This window comes from Coregonus lavaretus (assembly GCF_964263955.1).
Source record: "Coregonus lavaretus genome assembly, chromosome: 23".
NCBI lineage: Eukaryota > Metazoa > Chordata > Actinopteri > Salmoniformes > Salmonidae > Coregonus > Coregonus lavaretus.
In genome coordinates this window covers 21,022,018-21,045,995 of record NC_140010.1, presented here as the reverse complement: position 1 = coordinate 21,045,995, position 23,978 = coordinate 21,022,018, and the positions used below count along the sequence as shown (strand labels likewise).

The 23,978-nt window shown below is 41.0% G+C and overlaps 1 protein-coding gene across 1 annotated transcript; it reads right to left on the bottom strand.

Annotated features, from left to right (window-relative positions):
* Nucleotides 1–21,126: 21,126 nt before the first annotated feature.
* shhb (sonic hedgehog signaling molecule b) lies at nucleotides 21,127–23,618 on the bottom strand (the record flags this gene model as incomplete). Its single annotated transcript, XM_084139154.1, has 3 exons — nucleotides 21,127–21,803; nucleotides 22,186–22,447; nucleotides 23,310–23,618. 3 exons carry the CDS (start codon nucleotides 23,616–23,618, stop codon nucleotides 21,127–21,129), a joined length of 1,248 nt encoding a protein of 415 aa, XP_083995280.1.
* Between the last annotated feature and the right edge of the window lie 360 nt (nucleotides 23,619–23,978).

Here is a 23,978-nt window from a genome sequence, read left to right as displayed (position 1 = left end):
CATAATTGAATCAAATGTAACAGTCTGTTTAAAATGTAATTGTGTCTTTGTATCACAGCCATAATAAATGCCTCATAGCTGGGTAAGAGCTATACTGCCCTCTAGTGCTGCCTTGAAACAAATGTCTTGTCTATGCTATTTTACTGAGAGAAAGGTATTACAGTAGTAACACTTTAAAAGATCTGTAGATATATTACAGCATCTCATCCTGCCCACCACTGAAAGTTTAGCTATCTCATTTTCTAAACCATGCTATCTCTGAACAAATGTTAGTATTGTATCCTGAAGGGTTGAGCTCAACACAACAACAACATCAGCAGTTTGCCTTGGCTCTGACGAAGGTGAGAGCCAGTTACACTTAGGCTCCACTATGCAGACTCCCTCCTACCCTCCTGCCTGGCAGGCCTGTTGCCAGGCCAGACCACAGTCGTTGCCAGGGGAATGCCCATTACTGGACAGAAGCCCTCCACCCACGCCATAGCCCTCTGCCAAGGCGCTAGCTGTCAGTGCCCAAAGTGCCAGAGTGGAATTGGGTTCAAAAAGTCAAGGAGGAGGAGTGCCTGTCCTCTTAACAACCTCAAGCGAGACTACCCATCTATGCCATCCTCCATGTTCCGTGAGAATAAAATATTTATATTTGTTTCTGTTCAGCATGAAACTGTGAATTGTAATGCAGTGATAGGTCACTCATAATAACCTTTTTTTTTTACCACATTCTCTTACCAAAGAACAGTGTAAAGTAACAAATATTTAGGCGTAAGAAACCACATTTGTTTTTCTCAAAATATCTATGTCAGATAATAGCAGGGTAGACCCTATTCCTCTCATTCGAAGGTGTGAAGAAGAGGTATATTTCCTACAAAACAAGCCGATGAGAGAGACATGTATTGTCAGCACATAGACCTATTGCTCAAGGTCAAGAGGATTCAATGAGAGCTTTTCATTAGAGCCAATTATTAGGTCTGACAATGCGTTGGAAACAGATCAATAGCCATGGTCAAAGGGAGGATCTTCAAATCAATCTCTCTCACTGCCAGACACCCCTTTCTCCCTTTTTGATGTTGGAAATTGATGCAACCCTTCTAGTAATCTGTATAAATATATGTATGTTTCCAGTCTGTGAAGGACTGTGTTTTTAGGGAGAAGGTTTTAGAAGAGGAGCTATTGCAGAGTGTTACCTATATTAGCATTAAAGCCAGTCCCACAGAGTGTGGCACAGCAGTATGTCCCAGGCCAGCATGACAGTGCCCTCTGGCATCATCATGGATATTATATCTCAACCCAACCCTGAGGCTGGCTGAGGGGGCCCCTCTCCCCACCCGTAGAGTTACTTGATTAATGGATTTCAACTATATTCAAAGTGGTCCTTTTATTCAAGTCTTTACAATGCAGAATATACCAAGTTATAGATTAAATGAGGTATAGATGCCTGTAGGGTAGTGTATCAGAGTGGGAGAAACAGGAAATGGATGGGCATTGCATTTAATGCAAACATTTTAGGTATGTAATCTGGGAATTTGCCCTTACCTATCTTAATGAATGGAACAATTATCTCTCATAGGTGGGAGTAAATATGCTGATTATCATATGCATGTTGAATTCGTTCCTCGGTTCAATGCAATCATTCTCAAATGAGCCGCCACTCTTGCCAAATAGCCTGTAGAATAAAGGCAGCGAAGGGCTGCGTGCTTTTGACTGGCAATGAAGATAACACAGTATCGGTCTTCAGATTGGTAGAGGTAGATGTCTGTGCACAGGGAAATATCTGCAGACAGCCAAATCAATGGGGTTTCTTTTGACATAATCGTGTAGGCTTGCTGAAAGGCAGATCTGTGAGATGCTGCTACCTTGGGACATTGTTCTCCTGTCAGTCTCGGCAGCCTAACAATGAAATCTCTCTCTCCTCTCCTCTCCTCTCGCCTCCTCTCCTCTCTCCTCCTCTCTTCTCTGCTCCTCTCTCTTCCTCTCCTCTCCTCTCTCCTCCTCTCCTCTCCTCTCCTCTCCTCTCCTCTCCTCTCCTCTCCTCTCCTCTCCTCTCCTCTCCTCTCCTCTCCTCTCCTCTCCTCTCCTCTCCTCTCCTCTCCTCTCCTCTCCTCTCCTCTCCTCTCCTCTCCTCTCCTCTCCTCTCCTCTCCTCTCCTCTCCTCTCCTCTCTTCTCTGCTCCTCTCCTCTCTCCTCCTCTCTTCTCCTCTCCACTCTCCTCCTCTCCTCCTCTCCTCTCTCCTCCTCTCTTTTCCTTTTTCCTGAGGAGCAAATATCCTTCAGGTAAACAGCAATACATGTCACCCCCTGAAGATGTGCAATTAATATTTTATGTGTTTGTGTGTCTGTGTCTGTGTCTCTGTGTGTGTCTCTGTGTGAATGTGCGTCTGTGTGTATGTGTGTGTGTGTCTCTGTCTCTGTCTGTGTGTGTATGTGTGTGTGTGTGTGTGTGTCTCTGTCTCTGTCTGTGTGTGTGTGTGTGTGTGTGTGTGTGTGTGTGTGTGTGTGTGTGTGTGTGTGTGTGCATACTCAAGAAAAAGAGCTGCCATAATGGAGGCGTTGGATTGAAAGGCTTATAGCTGCAGATAAGGGAAATTAATTTTTCATCAGGAATAATATGACGCTTACAGAAGGCACAAAGCGTAGGTGAAAGCAGACGGGGGAATTTGTCAAGTGTTGTCACTCCAGGATAATACTGCTTAGCGTTTGATTGGTGTAATCAAGGGGTGTGATGTCTAAGGCTGGGGGATTAAAGTTTTCGTTGGGCTGATTGGGAACCCATTGAATGCTGCTGTTTCACAGGAATTTTGATCAGTCTGATTTTAGATATGTCTCTGGACATGTTGAAGTATTGCCAACAGATGGAATTACCAGTTTATCTTGAAGGTGTGATCTTTAATGTTGAATACAACATATGCATCTACACCTTTACATTGTATGATTTAAGATGATAAACCGCATAGAGGCTGACAAATGTCCTCTAGGGTAGTCTACTATGAAAGGAAATTATCAATCTATTCCAATTACTTTTTAGTCCAGCTTTGTTGCTAAGATGCCTGTTGCTGTAGTTTACTGTAAGCCTACTGCCCCTGCAGTGCCAGTGACCAGTCTCACCTTTGCTCCTTCTCAAATTCATTATCTTAATATCTCCCTTGATGTTTTCCAGCGGAGTCACTAACTTGTTCAGTGGTACAGTGTGGCACGGTGTGGTGTGGTGGGTGGATGCTTACATGGAGTCCTCTCTAATTTGTTTCTGCTCCAAGGGTTCTCATTAAGGATCTGTGGTGGGAGGGCTCACAGTGAGAGGAGGAGAGGCCATGCAGCTAGGGAAGGTCACAAGGACAACAGTATATTGAGATTGCTGGTTGTACGGTAGCTCTACATAGGACACCGCACATGAATGCAATGCATCCATTGCATTCTTGCGTGGCTTCCTATGTAAGGCTAGTTGTACAGATGTGTCATTAATGGCACTCTATTCCCTATATACTGTAGTGTATTACTTTTGACCAGAGCCCTATGGGTCTTGTTTAAAAGTAGTGTACATTTTTACATTACTATAAAGGGAATAGGGTGCTATTTGGGACGCAACCTAAGCGAATGATAATGATGATAAAAAATGTAGGCTAATGATAATGTGTTGCATTGCTCTTGTTGATAGAGTGCATGGTTGTCTCATTATAAATGGCATATTATTATTATTATTATTATATTATGTGCCTGTTTTGAATCTCTTTGCTTTCTGTACCTGCCTACTGTGACCACCTGAGGGCAGAAAACAACACAATCACAGGAACTGGAATGCCACACACTGGGAACCCCAGAAGGCTCTCTCCATGAGGTGAGGTGATACTGGCTTGTTCACTGTTGTCAAAACATGTGATATGAACTGAAAGTATAGCCTATCAAAACTTACAGGAGCAAATGTAATTTGAATTGTTCATCTCACCTCTCTCAATGAGTGTCTCAATAAAAAGTCATTAGAAAATGACCTACAAGAATGTGGATTTTTTTGCCGGTCTATTATCTCCCATGTATTGAAACATCACGAGACACCAGAAGGGCAAACTAAATTGGTTGGCTCAGCATACTCCAGGCTCTCACGGCAGGTCTTTGTTCAGGGGCGCGGCTTTGCAGGAGCGGGCCAGATGGGCCGTGGCCGCCTGGTGCCAAACAAACAGACGAGAGTGAGGTGAGAGCAAAGGGAGGGAGCAGCGGACATTCACCTGTCCGCCGTGTCAATTGAAGGGCTTTCTTCGTCAGCAGCTGATGTCCCACTGAAAAACCTGCTGATGTCAGTCGGACCCATTCGGGTAGGTCAAACCTGCTCTGCGCGTCACGCTGTCAGCCTGTCTTTTTACTCAAGAAGATTGATACGATCAGTGAAATTTACTGTGAAACAGGTTAACCCTTCTAATGAAGGATCTCCTGTTTGGGAATAGAAAGAGATTCCCCTGACATCTCAAACACAGTCTATTTACAGCCTCCATGAAAGCTGTGTGTTTGTGTGTGTGTATGTCAGTGTGCGTGTGTGTGTGTGTGTGTGTGTAGGTGCTATGTTGGCCTGCTCATGTAATGTATAGTGTATACAGTGCATTCGGAAAGTATTCAGACCACTTGACTTTTTCCACATTTTGTTACGTTACAGCCTTATTCTAAAATTGATTAAATTAATTTGTATCCTCATCAATCTACACACAATACCCCATAATGACAAAGCGAAAACAGGTTTTCAGACATTTTTGCAAATGTATTCAAAATAAAAAACAGAAATACATTATTTACATAAGTATTCAGACCCTTTGCTATGAGACATGAAATTGAGTTCAGGTGCATCCTGTTTCCAGTGATCATCCTTGAGATGTTTCTACAACTTGATTGGAGTCCACCTGTGGTAAATTAAATTGATTGGACATGATTTGGAAAGGCACACACCTGTCTATATATGGTCCCACAGTTGACAGTGCAAGTCAGAGCAAAAACCAAGCCATGAGGTCGAAGGAATTGTACGCAGAGCTCAGAGACAGGATTGTGTCGAGGCACAGATCTGGGGAAGGGTACCAAAACATTTCTGCATTGAAGGTCCCCAAGAACAGCTGGCCGCCCGGCCAAACTGAGTAATCGGGGGAGAAGGTTCTTGGTCAGGTAGGTGACCAAAAATCTGACAGAGCTCCAGAGTTCCTCTGTGGAGATGGGAGAACCTTCCAGAAGGACAACCATCTATGCAGCACTCCACCAATCAGGCCTTTATGGTAGAGTGGCCAGACGGAAGCCACTCCTCAGTAAAAGGCACGACAGCCCGCTTTGAGTTTGCCAAAAGGCACCTAAAGGACTCTCAGGCCATGAGAAACAAGTTTCTCTGGTCTGATGAAACCAAGATTCAACTCTTTGGCCTGAATGCCAAGCATCACGTCTGGAGGAAACCTGACACCATCCCTACGGTGAAGCATGGTGTTGGCAGCATCATGTTGTGGGGATGTTTTTCAGCGGCAGGGACTGGGAGACTAGCCAGGATTGAGGGAAAGATGAACGGAGCAAAGTACAGAGAGATCCTTGATGAAAACCTGCTCCAGAGCGCTCAGGACCTCAGACTGGGGCGAAGGTTCACCTTCCAACAGGACAATGACCCTAAGCACCAGTGGCGGCTCCTGAAAAAATTCTCAGGAGGGGCAATTTTTCTGATGATTTAGGTGACCTACACACATTTTAAAAAAGATATGTCCAGCAACAACATGAAGACAGGGGCAGCATATAAGTCAATACCAGAAGCATTTATTGACTGATCTGGGGAGATGGATTCCAGTTTCTGTGATAGATTATAAATAATCTCTGATGCCTTTGTTATATTAGCTTTTGGTTGAATGTACTGTCGTAGTAAATATATAATGTTATAGCTTGGTCTGACTAAAATCTTGTGCATGACCCATTTTGTGTTGGGCCTTTGTATTCAATACAATGAACAAGAGTCCTATCTTGTCAGCCTTGTCAGCAGGTGGCTAAGGATAACACCCACGCCACAGGTCTCTCAGTTCTTCCAACTCACGAGTTCTTGCCCTGAGGACACACACACACACACCCACACACACACACACACACACACACACACACACATCATCACTGATAAACACACACACACACACACACACACACATCATCACTGATAACAAACACACACACACACACACACACACACACACACACACACACACACACTGATAACAAACACACACACACACACACACAAATCCTCTTCTCTTAGGCTGAACATCTGAAGACAGAGAACCCGACTCAGAGCCAATGCAACAGTGACACTAGCCTGGAGGTGACCTCGCCCAACTCATCAGGACCAATCAGAAGATCAGAACTACTAGATTCAACCTACTTCATTTTATTGTATAAAATGTCAGCACACAATGTTTAGGGGCTCTTCTGATAAACTCCCTACGAGTTTGACGAACGGGTCCGTGCACACGATTCCAGATATAATAATATAATATAATAATAAATAAGATATCTTTACCTCTGAATAAACTGCCTTATATTATACAATTATCCACCTTGTCCAAAAGTCTCTACTTGGTCTCCGTTCTCCAGTAAACTTGTTTTATCAACAATAGTAAGGTTCAATGACACAGAAAGCAGTTCAATGTCGGGGTACAGAGTCGCTCTCTTACCAGGATCGCGGTCCGCTCTGACCAGGGTGAAGCCGGCCGGCTCCACCTCTCTGTCCGGGACTCTGTCATCCAGCCAAGTCTCCCAGCTGTATTGGGATTCCGCTGCCAGCAGCGTTTTCATTATTTAGTCCGTTCGTAGCGGGTATGTACACGATCAACAAGATCAGTCCAAAACCGAAGATCAGTCCAAAGCAGAATGTTTGCAGAATGTTTGTAAACTAAGTCTACAAATTAAAAACATAAAATAACGCCACAATGCAGGTCGCAACAGAGACGCTGCTAGCCGCCATTGTCTTAGTTACGTTCAACGTTACGTCACGTATGACGAAAGCGCGTAAGTGCAAGCCCACAGACACCCATAGAGAATGTATTGAAAGCTTTGAAATGTGAAAAAAATAGATTTTACATGACAGGCTATGAGAGACTTCTGGGCGATTTTCAACCTGACTGAAATCGCCCAAAAAACGGGCGGGGCCATTTGAAGCACGACTTTAGCCTGATTTGACATTTAGTGGCTGGCAGATCAGACGTGAACACTGATAACTGCTGTTGCCGTGATATAATTGATTAGAAAAAAAATCCCTTCCTTTTCCCGTTTGGCAGTGCGTCGCCCATATCGCCCTATTGAACAAGCCGTCCCTGCTAAGCACACAGCCAAGACAACGCAGGAGTGGCTTCGGGACAAGTCTCTGAAGAATGTGAGAAACTCCCCAAATACAGGTGTGCCAAGCTTGTAGTGTCATACCCAAGAAGACTGTAATCACGGCCAAAGGTGCTTCAACAAAGTACTAAGTAAAGGGTCTGAATACTTATTGTAAATGTAATATTTCAGTTAGAATTTTTTTATACATTTGCAAAGATTTCTAAAAAACTGTTTTTGCTTTGTCATTATGGGGTATTGTGTGTAGATTGATGATGAAATTAATCCATTTTAGAATAAGGCTGTAACGTAACAAAATGTGGAAAAAGTCAAGGGGTCTAAATACTTTCGAATGCACTATATGTTATCTGTCTAGGGATTGTTTTGTACGCTAGGGGCACTTTCACATGGGGTCTCTGGTCACATGTATAGGTAACTACCAAAATAAAGGAAACACCAACATACACATAGCGCCTTAATAGGGCGTTGGGCCACCAAGAGCCACCAGAACAGCTTCAATGTGCCTTGGCATAGATTGTACAAGCAAGGGCGTAGGAGCCGGGGGGAACAGGGGGGACATTAGAAGCAGGTAAAATGGTCCCCCCCCCCATGAAAGAAAACGTGAATCACTTCCCCCGGAATTTCCCCTGGAACGTGAGTCACTTCCCCCGGAACATGAGTCACTTCCCCCGCCTGCACTGACTGCTTCATTCTCACTCTCGGTTGTTAATAGCTGTATGACAGTGTGTGAGTGTGAGAAAAGCACCTCCATCACTACTCACCGCACTGGGTAAAGTAATTATTGTTGGCAACAACCACCTGTATGAATGTGAATCAACTTTGATATGTTAGAACAAACGTGGCAACTATAAGCTTTCCCCTGGCTAGTAGCTAGTTAGCTTTACATTTACAGTTTAGTCATTTTTAGCTGTGTCAGGTATTTTCGAATATCCGAACGGACTTTAAGATTCGAATACTTGCAAGAGTATTCATGAAAAAAAAATATTGTAGGCCCATTTTAACAATGAAAAGGCTTTATCTCAATTAAATATAATTATCTATGTGACGTTGCTGCACACAAGGATATACCATGACATTTAAAATTCTTAATAGAATAAAACAACGAACTTTTTTATGTAGTTTTTATGACGTGTGCCCCATAAAAAGACATACCGTAAAGCCTACACACGTTTTATGGTGTAATTTGTTGTTATTGTCTGCCAATAAAAGTGGCTCCATGAGTAGCAACCAGTGTTACCAACAAATATTCAGGGGAACTTGCTAGAGGCAGGTCGATTTGTTGTTAAAAGTTGCTAAATGACGTTGTGATGTCATTGCGTGATGACGTCATTACGTAATAACGTAAAACTGCGTCATTACGTAGAATACGCAATAACGTTACTCAAATTGACTGGCCATCTCGGGACAAATATGATTTGACATTTGTTAGTTTAGATTTGTTAGTTTATTATCACATATTTGTATTTGTAAAATTAATATAAACACAACACATTGAATTATTGAACAATTACACATGACACATTATTGAACAATTACATTTTATTTATTTTCTTATTAACAAGTAAACCTACACATTCTGAACAATTATAGTTTTAAGCAGTGTATTGGTAGTTAGTTAACACGCTACCTAACTGATCAACAATTATAGGTACAAGCTAATAACAAAGTATCTATGCTATCTTATTGAACAAGCAACAACTCAAATAATGATGTGTGCGCTAGGCATCTCTCTCCAGCTCTCTCCAGGTTGTTGTGCTGCTTGGCTGGCCTGCTGCTGCCTGTACACGAGCTGAGCGCCTGCTGCTGACATCACTCACAATGCACTTTTGCAGCCAGGCACGTGTGTTGTGACTGAGTGTGACAGAGAAAATCGTTTTTGTGTCATTTAGAGGGAAAATGCGTGCATTTTAGCGTTTGAGTCACTTTTCAAAAGTTGTAAAAATTCCAAATAATTGTGTAAAGGTAGCTACATTTGTTGCTAGGTGCTGTTTGATTTTTTTTTGCCAGGGTTGTCTGAAAAGTTGCTAAATCTAGCAACAACATTTCTAAATTGGCATCACTGGTAGCAACGTGAAGTGGGAGATCTCTAATCAATGGATTTACAATTATGGAATTAAGTTAGCTAAATGAGAAGGAGTAGGCTACAACGAGCAACGACAGGCAGGATGTTGTTTAATCAGAATGGAGTTGTTGTAGACAAGGACGGGGAGCGCAGTACAATAGCCTCAACTAGCCTAGCTAGCTAGCTGGCCAGCTAACATAGCTAGCTGGCTATCTTAGCTAGCTTCTTTACATTTTTCTTTACATTTTTTTTATTATTTATTTTCTTTATTATTATTATTATTATTATTATTTTATTTTTTTGTCATTTAGCAGACGCTCTTATTCAGAGCGACTTACAGGAGCAACATTGTTTTTTGATGCAGTAAAGACATGCACTGCCAGATGGGATGATAGATAACCTATGGCGTTTAGAAGTTTGTCTAACAAGCGCGAGTCAGTGGCTACCTTTTCTCTCTCTCCCTCCTGTGTCACACACACCAGACCCTGCCCATCCCCCTCCCTGCAGCAGCGTGCACCGTCTCTCCTGAGTCACGCAGGCTGCGCAGTAAGCAATTGTCCAAGTTTAAACAAAGTTACAAAAAAACACATGTATTTTGACCATACCTGGATATCCCTAAAAAATGTATGATTTTATTTGAATGGTGAAATTATTTCAAATGCTCATCCCTAGTTCTGGCTGTGTGAAAAACTGATAGTGAATGTTTTGAAGCCAAGAATACTTGCTAGCTACAGAATTACTTGCACAATCGCTGTCTTAGTCTTCATCATAGCGTCAGTAAGTTAGCAATGGATGTGCCACCAGTAAAGAAGAGAACAAAAAGAGGACATAAACGTTTTTTTCAAAGGCGTGCAAAGGATTGTAAGTAAGGTTCTTGGCAACTGCCCGCACGCCACCCCTGGCAAACTATCTGGCCAAATTTAGTGCTTTCAGCTTAGATGGCTTTAACTTCATCACTCTGATTATGGGTCTTGAAGGTGTGTTCCATGTGTTAAGACTTTGTTTGGTGCTGTCCTGATCATGGCAGGAGTGTCACAGCTATGAACAGACAGACAGGCAGAGAGGGAGAGAAAGAGAGAGGCCACAAACAAACAGGTAAGATAGTGAGAAGTGCCTCTCTAAGCTCATAGAGTTCATAGACTGATGATCTGTCATAGTGTGAATCAATCTGAATGATCATATATGATCTTTCATGCCAACTTTTTTATTAAAACATTTTTTATCATTGTATGTTGATAGTTATTATTACAGTACAATAACTGTACTATACATTGAAAATATTATGTTAAGTTTCAAACCATACAGTATGTAGAGCAGCAGTAGTAACAACCTGACAGGGGAAGTGAGAAAAATACTAGGAAATTAATCTTACAGTAGCAGAGAAAGAGTATAAAATGGTTGTTTAATTGAAGATTTCCACATTAACAGTCACACTGGTATTCAGTACAGTATTACTGCTTTCACATAAGATCTACGGTATTTTGTCTGTACATTTTTTTTGCCAATGTTTATATGACCCCCTTACAAACAGGCCCATTTTTACCACATTCTTGCTTGCTTGAGAGTGTTATTTATTTTACTTTCGGTTTTGTACACCAGCTTCAAACAGCTGAAAATACAATAGTTTTGGTTATGGAAAATATATTTCACAGCAGTTTAAATGGTACAATGATTCTCTACACTATACATGCTTGTTTCTTCACATAAACTGAAATTAGGCGAACTATTACAATTTTAGCAACCAGGAATGGCGGAGCGATTTCTGCATAGTGCATCTTTAATAAATTCATTGAGAATATACACCATCAAAAATAAATCCATTATTAATTTGTTTAGGCAGGTCCTGAGAAACATTATAACACTTGTCGTGAAAATTCTACACAGGGACACTCAAAGTCAATCTTAAATGAATAATTATTTATTATCAGCGCCCTGGAGAGGTTCCAACCAACTCAATGCACCAAGTACACATGTCGATCAGGAGCTCTACCGGGGCAGTCCCGTTAGTTCTCTTATATACAGACAAGTTATATTTGCATGATTTAGCTTATTCATCATTCATAATTAATTCATCATTAACGTTTTCTTCATTCATGTGACCGACCAATAATGGGTCATGCATGTGACAGACCAATACTTCACAAGGCTTCTTCTCTCTAAGCTGAGACCTTGAAACTGAGATATCTTTCATTCTCAAAATAAAGGTCTGAGTGTACTGCCAAATTGCAGATACTGATAGTAAGGATTCGTTCAATCAGTCACTTGCATGAGCACAGAAATTGGTTATTAGAAAAGCACAAACATAGAAATTTCCATCACAGACTAATAAAATGTATTTTCAAAAGAATAGAATAGCTAATTTTGAGTTTAATTAGGCCTATGTTACAGGTCTGTGCAGCCATGGCTGCGCCATCCAAATTAAATCAATAATTTGTTATTTTGTTCATTAAACAGACAAGACACACCTACCCGATCACAGTCAACACACAGCCTATATTGTATAGTAAGAATATAATGGAATATAAAAATACTCTCGAGTGGCGCAGTGGTCTAAGGCACTGCATCGCTGTGCCACTAGAGATCCTGGTTCGAGTCCAGGCTCTGTCGCAGCCGGCCGCGACCGGGAGACCCATGGGCGGCGCACAATTGGTCCAGCGTCGTCCAAGGTAGGGGAGGGTTTGGCCGGCAGGGATGTGGGTTCGTTTCCCACGGGGGGCCCGTATGAATAAAAAAACAAAACATGTATTAATTCACTAACTGTAAGTCGCTCTGGATAAGAGCGTCTGCTAAATGACGTAAATGTAAAAGAATAAAATACAAATAATATTTCCCCCACACAACTTGTTTGACGGGAACGTGTGGAATCGCTGTCATATAAAAAAGTGATATTTTGAAACAGAGCCCAAGCCCCATGCTTTTTTGATCCACGTTTTTTATCTCTTTCCTACCCTCACTACGCTTTGTTAGGGAGCAGGCGTTATCTTCATCATGATACTGATAGAAAATAATAGCAATCCTATTTTCAAACGTATGTGAGTCTCGTGTTCACATTTCACAACTTCCGCAGGCTTTTGAAATTGTCTATAAGTGTTCAAGCAAAATAATAGACCTACACTTGATTTAGGCTACATTATTGCATGCTAAATGTTTCTGATCAGTGATAGATGAGCAAACAAATAAATGAGCTATAGGAGTTATAGGCCTATTGATTTATCAAGACGAGTCCCCACGCTGGTCTCAAAGCAGCGTGATGGCGCTGTCCCAATCAAAGCAGTGCTGAAATTATAATCTTGTTGACCACACATGGGTAGGCTATTGCTTAAAATGTATTACAAGGATTGAATGACTTTGGGAATTTCAGGAAGCAACAATTTGATACATGCCTTCAATTGCATTAGCAAGTGTCTGGAACTCTATTGGAGGGATGCCACACCATTCTTCCGCAAGAAATTACATAATTTGGTGTTTTGTTGATGGTGGTGGAAAACGCTGTCTCAGGCGCCGCTACAGAATCTCTCATAAGTGTCCAATTGGGGCGAGATCTAGTGATGGACACACGCATGCGCACACACACACACACACACACACACACACACACACACACACACACACACACACACACACACACACACACACACACACACACACACACACACACACACACACACACACACACACACACACACACACACACACACACACACACACACACACACACACACACACACTTACTTTAAAGCCCCTATGCTCCTTTGAGACCCCTCTTTCAAAGTCACTGAGATCTCTTCTTCTAGCCATGGGGTAGCCAAAATAATGGGCATCTGGGCATTTTTATACATGACTCTAAGCATGATGGGATATTAATTGCTTAATTTACTCAGGAACCACACCTTTGTGGAGGCACCTGCTTTCAATATACTTTGTACCCTCATTTACTCAAGTGTTTCCTTTATTTTTTAAGTTACCTGTATATAGGTACACAGCCTACTGAGCACACCACGCCATTTCAATGTGGATAGTGTAATATTTGGTTGAGATGTTGATCAATGAGAATACAACCTATATTCACCCATTCAAAAAGACAGCCAAAAGTTAGATGAATTCCCAATGTGTTATCACTATGCTTTCAACCATCTAAAAGTACAACCAAATTCCACTGGAAAAGCAATGTCTGGTTTTTGGTTTAATTGTCACCTAAATGTCACTTTCAAGCATTTAAAAGCACAACAAAGTTCAAATAGGAATACAATGTCAGATATTTTGTTTATTTATACAACAACTTAATGTGTTATCACTGTGTTTCATCTGATAGCACAACCAAATGACCTGGATTGCAGTTGAGATTATTACAGTAATTGTGAAGATCTCTACAGACCTGCAATTTTGCATGCAATCTTGAACATGCACACTTTCTATGATTACATAAGAAGACAATTATAGTTATGGTAACCTCAAAATGTGGCCATGGATGTCTTACTAATTTTAAGGTTGAATAAATACTGTTACATTAGTTTGTAACTTAAGGCTATTTACTCTATTACATATTTTTTTATTGAATTGTGTTTAGTTGACAATGCAACTACATATCAACATTTAAAGGAGATGTATCTACTGCCTGGGTAGTTCAATTTGAGCTAATGGTTTAATCCTATTCTTTAACTTTTATTTTTGGTTGTTGGAGACGTGAATCCAACATATAATTTGTTAACTTGTCGACAAGTTCATAGGCTATTCACTGTATTGCAGAGCACGGCGCTTGTAACGCCAAGGTAGTGGGTTCGATCCCCGGGACCACCCATACACAAAAAAATAAAAAATAAAATGTATGCACGCATGACTGTAAGTCGCTTTGGATAAAAGCGTCTGCTAAATGGCATATTAAAAATTAAAAATACTGAATTTTGTTTGGTTGTCAACGCAACCAAATATCAACATTTAAGGAGATGTATCTTCTGCTTGGATAGTTTCATCTGTGCCACTGATTAATGTCTTATTCACATTACGTCTGAGCAGTCCGTTGCATTGGGCCGGATGTCATTCATTTTAATGGGCATCGCAGTGCCCCCTTGATGTTGAAGGCTCCATTGCGAAAAGGATGCCACATACTTTACATTTTTCCAAACTGTGTCATCTTCAGGCAGCCAAAGGCTGTGAATAGAACAGGAAGTAACCAAACCCCAGAACAAGATGAAAATATGTGGTTTTATGGGATAGCTAGCTAGTTGTAAACAATTACCCATTCCTATGAGTACTATTTTAATAGTAATGTTAAATAATATACATTGGCTGTTAAGCCAATGATAGCATATCTGTTGCCTCCCATTTTAGTTTGTTGTGATGGTAATGATTGTTTTTTATGCTAATTATTAGGTGGAGGTTGCTAACTACAGTATCTTCATCCTAGCATAGCTTTTAGCTAGCTTCCTGCTCCGTAAGCTAGCTTTACTTGCTAGAAAGTTAGAGAAACAAGTTGAGGAAAAAGTAACTAAACAAAACATGTTTTTATTATCACCTGAAACAATATGTTTCTCCTGTCTTGAATGAAAAGTTCAGCGCTGACCAGCTGGCAAGTGTCTCCACTGATATTATCAACCTCTCCCTGGCCCAGACTGTAATCCCTACATGTTTCAAGCAGACCACCATAGTCCCTGTGCCCAAGAACGCCAAGGTAACCTGTCTAAATGACTATCGCCCCGTAGCACTCACATCTGTAGCCATGACATGTTTTGAAAGGCTGGTCATGGCTCACATTAACACCATCATCCCAGACACACTGGACCCACTCCAATTCACATACCGCCCCAACAGATCCACAGATGATGCAATCTCTATTGCACTCCACACTGCCCTTTCCCACCTGGACAAAAGGAACACCTATGTGAGAATGCTGTTCATTGACTACAGTTCAGCGTTCAACACCATAGTGCCCTCCAAGCTCATCACTTAGCTAAGGACCCTGGGTCTGAACACCTCCCTCTGCAACTGGATCCTAGACTTCCTGACGGGCCGCCCCCAAGTGATGAGGGTAGCCAACAACACATCCGCCACGCTGACCCTCAACACAGGGGCCACTCAGGGGTGCGTGCTTAGTCCCCCACATGACTGTGTGGCTCCTGAACAGTGTCTACCCCCAAGCCAAAAGACTGCTGAACAGTTAATCAAATGGCATTGTGTTACTATTTCCTTTTATTTATTTGTATATATTTTTTGTCTTACTTTTTAACTCTGCATTGTTGGGAAAGGGCTCGAAGGTAAGCATTTCACTGTAAAGTCTACACCTGTTGTATTCGCTGCATGTGACAAATAAAACTTGATTTTTATAGGTCATATTTTGCAATCTCCCAAAATAAAAGCGATCTCTGATGAGAGACTACCCACTTGGCACAAACTCGTTGAATCAATCAACGTTGTTTCAAAGTAATTTGTCACATATTGTGATGTGAAAAAAGTAATTAGTTGTTTTGAGGGTGGAGTTTCAACCACAGGGTTATGTCATCATTGTAACCAATTTTCAACAAAGACAAACCTTGTATAAAATATGTTGAATTTGCACCTTTGAAACAATGTCAGATCTTCAACTTTATATCCACTAAAAGAGAAAAGAACAATAGGCTGGGCAGCACCTCCTACTGGAGAATTGATCTCTCTACAGCTATTCATTTGGTCTCCCATCCGCAGTTTTAACCAAGCCCAGCTTTGATATTTGTCACTGACTACTATCAATGTGCTATCGTGAGAACGATTATTGAGAGATTTCTTAATAACTAAATATATTCACTGTTGCTATTGAAGTCATTCCAAAGGGTTGGTTTAACAGAGCAAATGAAATGTAACCATACTTTATACACTGAGTGCACAAAACATTAGGAACACTTTACATGACATAGACTGACCAGGTGAATCCAGGTGAAAGCTATGATCCCTTATTGATGTCACCTGTTAAATCCACTTAAATCAGTGTAGATGATGGGGAGAAGACAGGTTGAAGAATAATGTTTAATGCTTGAGACGATTGAGACATGGATTGTGTATGTGTGCCATTCAGAGGGTGAATGGGCAAGACAAAATATTTAAGTGCCTTTAAATGGGGTATGGTAGTAGGTGCCAGGCGCACTGGTTTGAGTGTGTCAAGAACTGCAATGCTGCTGGGTTTTTCATGCTCAACAGTTTCCCGTGTGTATCAAGAATGGTCCACCACCCAAAGGACATCGAGCCAACTTAACACAACTGTGGAAGCATTGGAATCAATATGGGCCAGCATCCCCGTGGAACGCTTTTCACACCTTGTAGAGTCCATGCCCCGATGAATTGAGGCTGATCTGAGGGCAAAAGGGGGTGCAACTCAATATTAGGAAGGTGTTCCTAATGTTTTGTACACTGTGTAAGTCATATATCATCAATAAAACTATTTATGCCTATATAGCATGTCATCAACAGCTTTTGTTTTTATTCAACCTAGGGTTAAACAAAAAATAGACAATACATATAGTCCTAGAGTTTCAAGCTTTGGTTGATTTCAAATGTAATCTTCAAGTTAATCATTTATATGTTGAATTCACTTCTCCATCTCAACCAAAAACCTAAGTTATTAAAGAATAGGACTAAATCAAAACAAACTTTATTTAAAGCGCATTTAAAGTTTGATTCGATTAGATTTAGTCTTATTATTTAACTTAAGATTTTTGATTGAGATGGAGACATGAATCCAAAATATAAATTATGAACTTGTAGATTCCATTTTGAAATCAACCAAAGCTTGAAACTCTAGGACTATATGTATTGTCTATTTTTTGTTTAACCCTAGGTTGAATAAAAACAAAAGCTGTTGATGACATGCTATATAGGCATAAATAGTATTATTGATGATATATGACTTACACAGTGTACAAAACATTAGGAACACCTTCCTAATATTGAGTTGCACCCCCTTTTGCCCTCAGATCAGCCTCAATTCATCGGGGCATGGACTCTACAAGGTGTCAAAAGCGTTCCACAGGGATGCTGGAGAAGTGGAGATCTCTCAACAATAAATCTCACAGGTGAGAGGAGAGAGCATGTGGTTCTTGTTATATGCAAAGTTGCTTTATGTTACTTGTCTTTTATATCTTCAGTAAAGATTTACGTCTGGAAAGCCAATTCTATGTGGATGCGTCATGAATTGCTCTCATCCTGTGCCAGTGGAGTTTCATAGGGAATTGCCTCTACATGAGCCAAAGGGGCCTTCCATCATGCCACAAGGAACTTCACGTCACTAGACTAGTATATCATAAATATCTCAAAATAGAATGGCTCCTGAATAGAGCAGGTGGACAGGTGGTGAAAAAATGCAGCTATTTTTATGTAATGCTTGCTTTTGATGAGATAATAGGCCTACATTCAGGTCATTTATTTTTCAGTGACAATGCCCAATGCCCTCATGTAAGGTGGCACACTTACATGTAGGTGTCAATTACAAAGACTCCAACATTTCTCCCTGGATGAGTTTATGTTTAGTGCATAGCACCACCTTGTGGGCAAGGCTACATGATACTGAATGAAACAGAAAATACTTGTAAATGGTTCACATTCTGAACAGAAAAATGGTTTTATGAAAAATTACACATTTCTGCAAATATGATATATTTGTATTTTCTGGCATAATACCTTTGCTCAGTCATCCACTGAAGGCATTTGAAGGCATTCAGATTCTTTCTAATCTGTCAAACTCTGGACCCAAGAGAGGATTAAGGTGACGCTTGTTTTCTCAGTTCCCGGAATAGCAACTTTCTACTCTGAAAAGGCCATTGCCCTGCTAAAAAATATATGCTTTAATCTATAAAAGGACAACTATAGTGACTGTAATGACTTTAAAAGTTGTTTGAATTTATTTTGTTTTGTCACAGTCACAGTAACATACAGTGCATTCGGAAAGTATTCAGACCCCTTGACTTTTTCCACATTTTGTTTCGTTACAGCCTTATTCTGAAATTGATTAAGTTACATTTTTTCTCATCAATCTACACACAATACCCCATAATGACAAAGTGAAAACAGGTTTTTATAAATGTTTGCAAATGTATAAAAAATGTAAAACAGAAATACGTTATTTACATAAGTATTTAGACCTTTTGCGATGAGACTTGGAATTGAGCTCAGGTGCATCCTGTTACCATTGATCATCCTTGAGATGTTTCTACAACTTGATTGGAGTCCACCTGTGGTCAATTCAATTGATTGGACATGATTTGGAAAGGCACACACCTGTCTATATAAGGTCCCACAGTTGACAGTGCATGTCAGAGCAAAAACCAAGCCATGAGGTTGATGGAATTGTCCGTCGAGCTCAGAGACAGGATTGTGTTCAGGCACAGATCTGGGGAAGGGTACCACAAACGTTCTGCAGCATTGAAGGTCCCCAAGAACACAGTGGCCTCCATCATTCTTAAATGGAAGAAGTTTGGAACCACCAAAACTCTTCCTAGAGCTTGCCACCTGGCCAAACTGAGCAATCGGGGGAGAAGGGCCTTGGTCAGGGAGGTGACCAAGAACCCAATGGTCACTCTGACAGAGCTCCAGAGTTCCTCTGTGGAGATGTGAGAACCTTCCAGAAGGACAACCATCTTTGCAGCACTCCACCAATCAGGCCTTTATGGTACAGTGGCCATACAGAAGCCACTCCTCAGTAAAAGGCACATGACAGCCCGCTTGGAGTTTGCCAAAAGTCACCTAAAGACTCTCAGGCCATGAGAAACAAGATTCTCTGGTCTGATGAAACCAAGATTGAACTCTTTGGCCTGAATGCCAAGCGTCACGTCTAGAGGAAACCAGGCTCCATCCCTACGGTGATGCATGGTGGTGGCAGCATCATGCTGTGGGGATGTTTTTCAGCGGCAGGGACTGGGAGACTAGTCAGGATCGAGGGAAAGATGAACGGAGCAAAGTATAGAGAGATCCTTGATGAAAACCTGCTCCAGAGCGCTCAGGACCTCAGACTGGGGCGAAGGTTCACCTTCCAACAGAACAACGACCCTAAGCACACAGCCAAGACAAAGCAGGAGTGGCTTCGGGACAAGTCTCTGAATGTCCTTGAGTGGCCCAGCAAGATCCCGGACTTGAACCCGATCGAACATCTCTGGAGAGACCTGAAAATAGCTGTGCAGCAACGCTCCCCATCCAACCTGACAGAGCTTGAGAGGATCTACAGAGAAGAATGTGAGAAACTCCCCAAATACAGGTGTGCCAAGCTTGTAGCGTCATACCCAAGAAGGCTCGAGGCTGTAATCGCTGCCAAAGGTGCTTCAACAAAGTACTGAGTAAAGGGTCTGAATACTTATGTAAATATAATATTTCCGTTTTTAAAAGGAAAACTGTTTTTGCTTTGTCATTATGGGGTATTGTGTGTAGATTGATGAGGGGAAAAAACGATTTAATCAATTTTAGAATAAGGCTGTAACGTAACAAAATGTGGAAAAAGTCAAGGGGTCGGAACACTTTGCGAATGCACTGTAAATCAGGATGATCTTGAATAATGATACAGTGTATAGTTATGTGTAGCATATTTGACAAGTCTTTATTGAGATGATAAAAATGGATTATCAAGCAAATTCAGTTTTTAGTGATTTCTGTCAGTTAAGGAAATGAGTTTTCCCCTGTTTTTGTAAAGCATGTTGGAGGTGGGGGTTGATGAGAATAGACTGAGCAGTTATTGATTAAGTTGTGTGATTCAGTTCTTGACATGACATCTGTTTGACCAACTGCCAAGTGTGTCAAAGGGGAGCAGTGTTATTGTGAGTAGCCTAAATTACCATGATTGCTTAGGGAATGTAACCTAGGCTAGCACTAGGGGGTTGAAGAAAATAGTCAACATCTTAAGGTTGGGCTAAGGGCTCTCTGATGCATTCTCTCAGTCATTCATTGCCTTTATTCACTCAGTATTTGAGAGCCATTTTGAAAGATCAATAAATAACAGAATAGGATTGACTAAATGTAAAATATAACCAGTATCAGAAGGCCTACTCTTATATAGAACAGGTGCTTACTTGCAGGGTCAAAGTGGTAGCTTTGATCAGATCAGATGATATAGGTGGTTCATGGCCACCAGAGGCTCCAGTTGCTCCATGGTTTGATTTAGAAGAAGCAGTCACAGACATAGTTCTGGTAGTGCCCAATTCTGAGTGGACAGAAGTTGAGATGTATATAGAAATATTGAATTCTAAACAATGCTTCATCTGAAAGGTATTTGGCAAAATAAGCCTAATGTAGGCTATTATATCAAAGACTTACTAAGTTTGTTACACTTTCTGAATTAGTCTAATCGTTTTCAGTAGTCTATAGCATTTATGGATTGACAACCATAAAGGCACTTCTTTCATATGATAACTAATTTCACTGTTTCTGAACCATGTCCATTTTAGAAAACGAAATGTGAGAATGTAGGCTATTTGTTCAGGCTGACATGCAGGCTACATGTTTCAGTGTATAAAAACATAATTTATTGAGGCAACACTATGTTCATCCAAGAAAATATAACAGTCAGTTCACATTTGCACATAACAATCATAAACAGTTTTTTCTCAAATGATTAGAAATAAATTCTTCACAGATTGTTCACACTATCCTAGACGACTAAATTCGAATGGTTCATGATAGGAGGAATACATCATAGAATAAATAAGAATATAAATGTATGGGTCCAGTGCACAAAGGTATTTCCATCTTTAAGAGCATTCATTTGTGTCTTTGAATTTGACAAATAAAAACGACTCGTCTCAGCTTTGCGACATTCCAAGAGGATGAAAGGAGTTTCTGTCCAGCAGCAATGTCCCTATGTGGTATAGAATGTCTGAGTACCAGTGTATTCCATCTCTCTGACGTATGTCCTCGCGCTTTTTGACTAGACCTGTTAAAGACATCAACGCGTGCCCCAACCTGACTGGCGCAAAGGCCCAGTGCGCCCATTTGTGGTCCTCGATTACCGCGTAACAGCTCGCCAAAACATGGTCAACTATGATGGTTCCTTGTGAGGTTACTGGGGCATAAGATCCCTCGTATTCCTCCACGTAAATCCTTTCCACAGTGACTGCCTTCAGGTGGTCTAGGGCCTCGTCCACCACAAACACCTGTTGCCCAGGTTTTACATTACTGGCAAACACTGCAGTCATATCGTCATCCGTAACGTTATTGGTGATGAAGACAAGGTGAGCCGGCGTCAGTCTTAACTTTCGGTTGGGCTTCTCAGTTTCAAAAACATAAAATTCTCGTCTTGACACTGGATCTCGGTCCAAAAACATGAGGAAATCGCTGGACACAATATGTCCTTCTTTGTCTGCTGCTAACACCTTGTCGCCCACCTCCAGTTCTTTTACCAGCTTGCTTCGACCATCCTCGAGGAGAACTGAGGCGGATCCAGGGAAGCAGCCACCCGACTTTGCAGCAACTGAATTTTCTGGAGAAAAGCAGACAATAAAGAGTTAATAAAGAATTAGGACCAAGTCACTATTGCCATACAATTCTAAAAGTAAACTGAAAGACCTGGACAAATATAGGGCCTACTACTCTAACAAATGGGGTAGGAGAGTTGACATTGCAACATGGGTCACAGGCATTGTCTTATAACTGTGTAATAACAAGGGACGGCAATAGGCCTATCGAACAAACCCTATCAAATAAATGGTTTTCTTGACATAGCAGCGTGCGTAATAAACAGTTCATGAACGGTTGAGGAAGTCTATTTTTATTTTTATTTTTTTACATTTGACATTTACATACAACTATATTATTATTATTATTATTATTATTATTAATAATTGTTCGTTCGTTGTGTTTACCTGCTTTCACAGAACAATGAATATGGGCTTTGGATTCATAATTGACCCAGTCGAATCCTGCCTCCACCGCGAGCCTGGATAGCATTCCATATTTGCTCTTATCTCTGTCAGAGGTGGTGATATCCACAGCCCTTCCTTCATAGTGTAAAGAGTCTTCGAAATGGTGTCCATCCTCGTCCCAGCCTTCTGTCACGCGCAGCTTCACTCCCGGCCACTGATTCATGACTGAAATAGCCAAAGAGTTCAGTTTGTCCTTACATCTCTGAAAAGGAGAAATAGATAATTGAGATGTCAGGAAACACAAGGGGTTAAATAGGAGGGTTACACACACACACACACACACACACACACAAACACAAACACACACATTCATACATACATTCATACATACATACATACATACATTCATACATACATACATACATACATACATACATACATACATACATACATACATACATACATACATACATACATACATACATACATACATACATACATACATACATACATACACACACAGTATATGTATATAGCATGCACAACTAAAGACAGGGGCAAGACAGAGCTTTATTGATTGTATATTGACGCATCTGTTCCAATATATTTTTTTATTAATGTACATTTTTCAATTTGAAAAGAAACGAATAAACATTTTAGAAATGTTATAGATGGTTATGGCTTATCGAGTGACGCTTCGAATCTAAATTAATTCATTATCAGTAGTCTATCTCTCTCTCCCTCTCTCGCTCTCTGCGCGGGGGAGTAGTCTATAATACAAGTTTATCGTAGCCTAACATTAACTGTCTAGAACCAGCCCCTTTAATAAGTGGCAGCAGTCGTGCATCCATAACGACATGTCTTAATTTTCATGCTCCGATAAGCCCAACTGGAGACATAGGGCAGAACTGTCCATAGACAAAAATAGTCCGATATGGTGCACAGTTTGTTTGAAATGGTTTCAAATCTATATTATACGTAGATATGCATAGTAACCATAAAGGTAATTCATAAATATTTAACAACTGTCACTTCAAATTGAGCTGTCATTCATTGTTCTCGTGCCAAATGGTCATTCAAGACCCACAAGATACATCTTCATGCGCTTTCTCACTATAGCCTACCTGTGTCATAAGTCTGTCAGCATTAGTGTTTTCCTCATCTTTGAAAATAATGTCAGGATTGTAGTTTGGTGTCAGGTCTTTAAATCTTTCAGAGTTCCTTGTGATCTTCCCTTCGTATTTGCCACTGGCCCCAAGGGTCTTCTCCGCCACGTTGGGAATGAACTGCTTGTATGCCAAAGGCTTCAGTTTTTTCGGATGTCTTTGTTTTCCATATCCCTTGCCTGGACCACAGGCCAACCCAGCGGATGCTAGAAACAGACAGATGAAGCCCACGAGCGCAATTCTTATCAGTATAAGCATCACGTCCATTGGATTAATTGTATTGAGGTCCCTGTTGTGTAGGCTGGCTATATCCTCTCGCTTATCTCGCAGTCTCTCACACTCTACCCTGTATCAGTGTCCTCGTTTCTCTCTCTCTACTCTAGGAGGCTATCAAACGACCGCTACCGAAGCAGGTGTCGTAATGACAGTTTGATGTCGCTGCCCTCAGAGCACATTGGAGCTGTGTTACTGCTGCTGCTTCAGAAAACCAGTCCAGACGCATATGAATGGGTTTGCTCCATTCTGTTATATACTAGTGCTCTATATAAATGATAGCTCATCAATGTATGTGAAATAAAGAACGTGATTGGCTCCACTTGACAAACCGTTTTTGCTCCATGCTATTCA